This window comes from Condylura cristata, unplaced genomic scaffold (assembly GCF_000260355.1).
Source record: "Condylura cristata isolate star-nosed mole 26May11 unplaced genomic scaffold, ConCri1.0 scaffold00003, whole genome shotgun sequence".
Lineage (NCBI taxonomy): Eukaryota > Metazoa > Chordata > Mammalia > Eulipotyphla > Talpidae > Condylura > Condylura cristata.
This window is the reverse complement of record NW_004567104.1, coordinates 53,232,668-53,241,067: the sequence shown is the minus strand read 5'-3', so window position 1 is coordinate 53,241,067 and position 8,400 is coordinate 53,232,668. Positions and strand designations below refer to the sequence as shown.

Sequence of the window (8,400 nt, the reverse complement as noted above, 5' to 3'; positions counted from 1 at the left end):
AAAAAAATTCAGCATAGAATATAAAAAGTGAATTTCTCAACTCCACTATTCTTCCCTTAACTATCTGCCCAAGACAACTCAAACAAACATGCCCATTAAAACTTGTATAAGAATATTCACAGCAGCAGCATTCATGTTAGCCAGAAGGTAGGCACAAATCAATGAATGAATTTATTAAGAACTATCATATACCCCTAAGTAGAATAGTAGCTACCCTTAAAAGAAATAAAGATCTGATACATGCTATATAAATGTTTCAAAACAATATTCAGTAAAATGAGGCATGTACACAAGGACATATATTGTATGACTCCACTTAAATAAAATGTCTGGGCCTTCCCTGGTGGCGCAATAGATTAAAGCACAGCACTAGGAAGCTAGCTGCAGCCGCTTCAACATGAATTTAATCCCTAGCCAGGGAGGTGACCTGGTGACAGCAGACCTCTCCTGTCTCTCCCACTGCTCCCCTCAGCAGTATAATTCATCAGTCTGCCTGTTCTGCTCCCCACTCTGCCTCTGGTGAATATTCTTGCCAACCCTGCACCTCTGGCCCATGCCTCAGTTCTGTATGCATAGATAGATAGATAGATAGATAGATAGATAGATAGATAGATAGATAGATAGATAGATAGATAGATAGATAGATAGATAAAAATGTCCAAAATAGGAAATCCAACACAAAGTAAGTTAGAGGTTGCCAGGCATATGGGAAGGAGGGAATACGAAATGACTCCTAAGATATATGGGGCAACTTGTTCAGGTGATAAAAATTTTCGGAGATTTGACTATGGGGAAACTTGCACAATCTTGTGAACATATTTTAAAATGGTGAAGTGCACAATATGTGAAATACAGATCAATACTAAATTTTGAAAGCTAAAAATAGTGAGCATCTTTCTACCTTCCTTCATGCTAGAATATATATAGTTCTAAAATGTATAGGGCCCCTTTGTGAATGTTTTGCTTCATTAACTCACTGAAGCCTCAAAAAAACCCAATGAGACATCTACCAAATCTCAGAATACTATTTTATTACTATACCCATAAACATATATCAAAGTCCTGCATCTAATAAGTGACAGATATGGATTTGTAAAACTATGCTATCTGGCTTCAAATCTCCGTTGTTTCTGGTAGTGATGATCATTAAAGGTTCAGGATATATATATATGAATATTTTCAGTGAGGGAATATGCATGTACGTGTGTGTGTGTTCAAGGATAAAAATTATTCCTATAGGACTGTAGTAGAGGTGAGAAAAATACAGCCCACAGACCAAATCAGTAGAGCATCTGTTCATATATAACCCCTGAGCCAAGAGGGGACAAATGGGTTCTATATTTTTGAATGGTTGCAAATGGGGAGAATAAAAAAGGAAGAGTGAAATATCACATCAGAGAAATAACTATATAAAATTAAAAGGTGTGTCCTTTGATGAACTTTTATTGGTACAAATCCGTCCGCATTTCTTTAAGCAGTGGCAACTGATGCTTACACACAAGAGCAGATCTGAGTATTAGCAATAGGGGCAATACAAGCCCATAAAGCATAAAATATATTGTCTCACTCTTTACAGGAAAATGTTGGGTTATACCATTCATAATAGTCTAATAAAACTTCCTTCGGTCACGAAGTGGTATATAATATTCAACCTTAAATTTCCTTAAATTCAAAAGATGTCCTTTCTTTTTTAATGTCTTTAAAATAAAAGTAGCCTACAAATATTAAACCATTCTCCTGGTGAAAATGCTATATCCTTTGACAAATTCACATCAAAATGGTTGAATTAATTTGTCTCCTAAAGGAATGTGAAAATAGCTGATTACCTAGACTTTCAGAAGTTTCATGCAAATCTTAATGCAGGATGTTCCTCTCTTAGGTCTGTAGCCACTTGGCATTGATGCAAAGTCCTAAGGGGAGCCTCTCTTTTGTATTCATGGTCAGGTAAATGTTGATAGATCATATATCGAGAAACATTTCTCATTCTTTCAACTATCCCACCTTCCTAGGTTGGGTCTATCATACAGAAATCTCTTGTAGATTATTTTGTCATCTGCAAAGAGTTTTATTCTTTCCTTTCTAACTCATATACATTTTATTTCCTTTTCTTCTCTCATTGCTCTGGCCAGAACTTCTAATACTATGTTGAAAATGAGTGATGAGAGTAGACAATTTATCTTGTTCCTGATCTTAGAAAAAAAGCTTTCAGTTTTCACATTTAGTATAATATTGACTGGTAATCTGCCTTTATTATGCTGAGATGTGCTCCTTCCATACCCATTTTACTGAGGGAGTTTTATCATAAATGGATGCTGAGTCTTATCATTCTTTTTATATAAACTGAGGTGGCCATATGATTTTTATCTTTTTTGTTGATGATTTTGTATATTTATTGATTTGCCTGTGTTGAGCTATAGTTGCATCCCTGGATAAAAAAAAATTCCATGAAACATTATCATATAGTTACTACTCCTTTGCTGAATCTCTGCAGTGTATTCGGGTGGACAAAGTCACATTGCCTAATGCCATGTCCTTTTACCAGAGGTGAATTCACCCAATAACTTCTCAATGCAGGAATATCAGAACCCATTGCCTCAACTTAAGACAGGCAATTAGAAAGAGCCACCCTGGCCCTCCCTGGTGGCACAGCTGGTTAAAGCACAACACTAAAATGCTAAAGCCACTTCCGCATGAGTTCGATTCCCGCCTGCCCCGGAGGTGACCATATGACGCGGTGACATGATGTGACAGATTTCTCCTGACCCACAGTTGCTCTACTCAGCAGTGTACTTCGTCCATCTGTTCTGCTTTCCACTCTGTCTCTGGTGAAGCCTCTTGCCACCCCTAAGCCTCTCTCTGGCCTGTACCCCAGTTCTGTATGCACAAATAAATACATCTTTAAAAAGAAAGACCCACCCCAGTTCCAGGTGAGAATTTTCCTACACAGTTCTCTCATTCCACAAAGACATTGCCCAAGTACACTATTCCATATATTTTCTATTATGAAATCTATGTTTTAGAATCTCATTCTTGGGAAAATTCTTCTCTAACTCTCCATAAAGAGTGAGAGATATTTGTTACAACGACTGAATTTAGGGGAAGAAAATAAGCATGTTTAATTCTGCCCCTTCTATTCTCCGTTGGGGGTCATCTCTGTACAGGGAGGTCATATTTCCTTGTCATGCCCCAGATTATTCTCTCAGAGGCAAGTCACTTTTCACAGCAGTGGGGCTCTAAATTGGATGACAATAAAGTCACCTACAGGAATACTGTCTGAAATCTAGATTTTCCTTAGAATTTGATGCCCCCAGAATCTAAATTGAGCCTGATATTAGGAAATACAAGGAAGGGAAAGAAAAGGGGAGGAAAAGGAAATCCATTGTTTTTAAGTACATTTCCTAACTCCAAAAAAGTTGACCTTAGACCATATTCCAGAAGACAGTTTGTTGTATAAATCAGTAAGCCCTAACACCAGGCAGAGAAAGAAAAATTATGGAAACCTCCTACTTCTGAATTCGACTTGATATAACACATGGTATACAGTACAGGAACAGAGGCGATTTAAATAATATGCTTATTTTTGGTAAACATAAGATACTCCACATAACTTACGTGTAGAATAGATTGCTAGCACAAGACATGGAATAGATTACTAGCACAAAAAAGTCCCAAGATCATTGTCAGGCTGTACTTCATGAGCTAGTTATACCAGTTTCTGCAGGAATGCAGGTATTGTTGCAAAATGGTTAGGTTCTCTAAACATGTTGACAAAGCTTGACTTTACAAAATAAGGGAAAATGCATTTCAAAATTCTCTATTTTTTTAAACATTTATGTCTTGACTTTTCTTCTATTTTACTGAAAGTAGGAACCCCCCAGCTCACCTGTATCAAACCCCACACTTGGCACTATATCCACAGTTCCGTGAAAGGCTCCGGCCCACGCTGAGGTAGCAGTGGTGACTGTAGTGGGATCTGTCTTTGTGATGTCACACTGGGGAGCAGGAATCCGGGCCGTGCGCACTGATGGCATCAGCAGGGGCCCGTAGGACGCATCCAGGGCAGAGCCAGCGGAAGGGCGGTGGTGGTGGTGATGGTGGTGGTGGCGGTGGTGCATGTGGGCGTGGGGGTGATGGTGCCGCAGGTACACATCATGCATGTGGCTGTAGGATGGGCTCACCTGAGATGCCAAGGGATAGTGCCAGGACTCGGATACAGGAGGGGGAGGGGCTGGGCCAGTCTGGTGCAGGCCGTGTCCTGGCCAGGGGCTGGGATCAGCGGCAGGAAAGGTGCCTGGGGGTGCAGTGACCTGGAAATCAGGATGAATTCCCCCCAAACAGGGTGCAGGTGGGGGCTGGTAAGAGCTGGTCCAAAAGGAAGTTGGAAAACTATTCCGCTGGCTTGAGAGAGCTGAGCTGTCTGAGAAGACAGAAAAACAAATTATTTACATAAGATTCAGTTCTGTGATAGACTTGCCTTTACTTGTTCAGTATCTTTAGCAGGTTAATGAGAGTGCACTTTTTTCTCCTCACACAAAGGTGAACTGATACCAGGTAAGCCCAGCTCTCCTGCAAAGTCAGTGTGTGGGGTTCAGAGTCTGAATGAGTCCTCCCTCTGTTTGCTTAAACGCAGTCTATGCTGACATGTGCAAGTCTGAGATTGAAAAGCTTTATTCCCCTTGGGTGTTATCAGATCTCAGCAGAGGTTGTGTACCTGCTTCAGAGGTAAAGAAAGCTTGTGCTATAGTATGCATATTGCAGGTAAAACACACACACACACACAGACAGATACACACATGTTCTAGTAGGTAGGAATGATGTTTAACATTTTTTTGTTTCATGGAAGTACAATTTTCATTCAAGATGAACATTTGAACATTGAAAGTGACAAATAAAAAGAGCATCACTATATTTACCACACTCATTTTTCATCAGAAAGAGTGTATTCCAAGGGATTTTTTATTTTATTTATTTATTTTTTTTTTTGGTAGAAATCTCATCTCTGGACTGAGAATAAGTTAACATAAAGTGACTGTAACCAAGCACACAACTCTAAACCAAGGTGTTGCATGAATGATCTTACTCCAATCCCAGGTAACTGCTTTTACCCCCTGTTTGAGACATGGAAACTGTTTCAGGGACAAAGCCAAGACTTTCTGGCTGAAGAGTAGGCTGGGCCTCCAGGACAGGTAGCCTACTTGGTACATTCTGCACAAGTGAGCCACTAGAGGGCACAACTGTAACCTAAACAGCCAAAACTTGGTCGAGATTTTGTGGAAATTGTGAGTGGTAGATTTGAGTAAGGCTCACGGGTTTCAAGAAGTGTTTGAAGAACAAATATCATCAAAGAATAATACTTAAGAGGTAAATAAGAGGACAAATCCTTCCTGAATATGTTTCAGTTATATTTTCCACTTAATCATCAAAACATAGGTGACCATGTTCAAAACAGGAAGTCAGGGTTGGACAGACAGATGTCACTTTCAATCACAAGCTAGGAGTCTGGATAAATAAACAGACAAATTTCATGTAAGGGGAAGCATAGACAGGGCATGAAACAGTCTAAAATAATAAATAAATCAAAAGGTTGAGTAAGACTAGTCTTGTGAGCAAGTAAAATAGTATTTTAGTCAAATGAAAAAATATGTGAAAAAAGGTCCAAAATCATACACACACACACACGATCACACACACACACACAGGAGAGTACATTCTTGTAAGATGGTAAAAAAAAAGAGAGAGAGAGAGATTACAATCAAAGAACAACCCAGTAGGGTGTGGCTTTACCAGCTATGCACCCTATGTCCCTGTGACCATAGATGACCACAGTTCTAAATGGATTTTCATCTAGGGAGTGACATACTCAGATCTGTCTGAAAGATCAATACCTTCAACTATATCAAATTGTCCTCAGTGTGGTGTGAGAGAGCACTGAAGTGGGAGTCTAGAGAATTCAGCCAGAGACCTAGCCCCTGGCTCTTACTCATCTTAATTTTGTGACTCCAAATTGATCTGTCTAAATCTCTATGGCTTCAGTTCCTTTCTGTTTCTCACTAAAATATGAGGCATGTGTGCTCATTTAATTCCAAATGTCTTATGACTTCATAAGACATTTTGCCATTCTATGACCCAAGAAAGTTTAATTACTTCTACCTATAAATGAAGATAAGACTACTAAACACATTAGTAATGCATGTGTTAGAAGAGATTACAGTGGGTTCCACTCAAAAGGACCTAACTCTACCTTTCCACTAAATGAAGGAGAGCTGAGGATTTACTCTGAAGTAAAAGTGTTCAGAAGTCTGACATATCCATGATCTTGCTTCAGAAACTGCTAGGGTGGTTTTCTTGTGGGGGGGTCTTGTGGCGGAAGAGGGGGGTGCGGGGGGGAGGGGAGTGTGGAAAGCTTATTTAACTTGAACCACCCCACACATAAGTAATTTGACTAATATAATTAGGACATCATTGTGGTACTCAAACTTTTTGTTTCTCTTGCTTTCCTAAAAGCTGTGGCACTTGCTGACCAGCAACTCCATTCTCTCTCCAGCAGCCGCCCCATTGTGCTAGGAACAATAAGCTCTAGACTCTCTCCAAAAGAAACACTTTGGATCTCAAAACCCTTGGGGGAATCCAGAAAATTGTGTTTTAGAGACAAAAGATAGACATGCACACTGCTCTTCATGTCTCCAACAGTCCTGAAACGTTTTGATAGAATGACTGTCACAATCACCATCAGATAAGGCACTTTCATTCAAACATTTTGCCATTGGACAATTAGCTTTATTTAAGACTTATCTTCATCTGACAATGAAAAGTGGCTGCTAATGACAAGGAAAATTAGTAAACTGTGAGAAGGAAATTTTAGTTGACTAAATGAGGGTTATTTGCAGACTCTGGTTGTAACATCTACAGTAAAAGCTGCCAATGTTTAGAGTTTAAAACCTGAAAAAGAGTTTGTAGAGATTCCTTTCAGCGACATGCTGCAGCTTTGCCACCACGAATCTGTCACTTTGGACTCACAGATCCAGTTTCCGGTACCAAACCTCTCACACTGTTCACAATTTCCACCTCCTGGTGGGACCAGAATCCTGGTACAAAAAACCCCAAACTCAGCTCACAGGTGTGTGCCAGAGAGAATTCCCTTATTAAAACCCCTCATTAAAATGTCATTTGCCATTTCTCAGATGCATCCCTTTTTATTTTTTCCATTTGTTTATACGACTCTGAAGCACAGAGGAGTTTAACACAGTGCACTAAGTGGTTTCTACATGGACCCGATCTTTTATATACATATACATATATCTGTATGTCTACACACACACACACACACACACTTAAGTAGTCTGGATATGCATGACAATTGTGAATAATGAACAAATTCCTTACCAAAAGTATTATACTATTTATGAAGTATTGTATTGTGATTAGTGAACACATGATCATTGAAAGTGGAAATCTATTTTTAAAAATGCACTCCATAAAGATTGAACAAAGCTTTAAAATGCCCCAGGGAAAAATAAAATTAGAAGTAACTTAATATTTTCCCCGTCAGAATGTCTTCTGAGATTAATATAAAGTTTGCAGAGATCTATGCAGCTCTTTTCCAAAACAATGTTGCATTTTACAAGTAAATGAAACAATATTGAATGAAAAATATGTTTATGGACAGTCTACACTTCAAAACCACTATTTGGTATCTTGATTATTAAAAAAAATCTTGATACAAAGAAACAGATGATATGCTGTGTTTCATGCTTGAGAATCAGTGTGCTTATTTCATATGTATGTAAATTTTTTTCATTACATGACTCTTTGCTTACCAGTACTTAATCACAGCCATATTTGTTGGATGAAAAGGAATTATAAAAAAATGTGCATGGGCTGTTTCCATGCTATATTACTTTTGGGTTAGAGGAGGAAATTCACAACTGTATGATATTAACACTCCGTGGAGACTTTGGGCCCGGTGGGACTCCACAGTTAAATGATGTTAGCATTGACAGGCTAACACCTACCAGAAATCTAAATATACTTTGGACCAGTTTGCACTGGGGTTAAAAAAAGATTACATATACAGATATTTATTTCTAGATAAAAAAAAAGAATAGAATCAATACACTTGTTCAATACAAGCCACCCAAATCGTGCCCATTAGTGTCACTTTGTGATTTGTATCAGAAATATGACTGAAGCACAGAGGAGTTTAACACATTTCATGGTAACTGGGATACTTTTTAGATTCACTCTAAATGTCTCTGAGAAAAAAAAAAAAAACAGGACAAATAATTTATGCTACTTTAAAAAATGAAAACTATATTGAATGGACGAATAGGGCAATGAAGGGCTGTAGAACTTCTATTTCAAGTGCTTGTAAAAATCTCTCGAAATATGATCTTAAAATAG

General features: G+C 38.6%; 1 protein-coding gene across 1 annotated transcript in view; it reads right to left on the bottom strand.

The window, feature by feature from the left end:
- Positions 1 to 8,400, bottom strand: part of VGLL3 (vestigial-like family member 3) — a 44,583-nt gene that overhangs the window by 20,341 nt on the left and 15,842 nt on the right. The window contains exon 3 of the mRNA XM_004675487.2: positions 3,884 to 4,417. Coding sequence (XP_004675544.2) covers positions 3,884 to 4,417 — 534 coding nt within the window. The remainder of the gene's footprint in view (positions 1 to 3,883; positions 4,418 to 8,400) is intronic.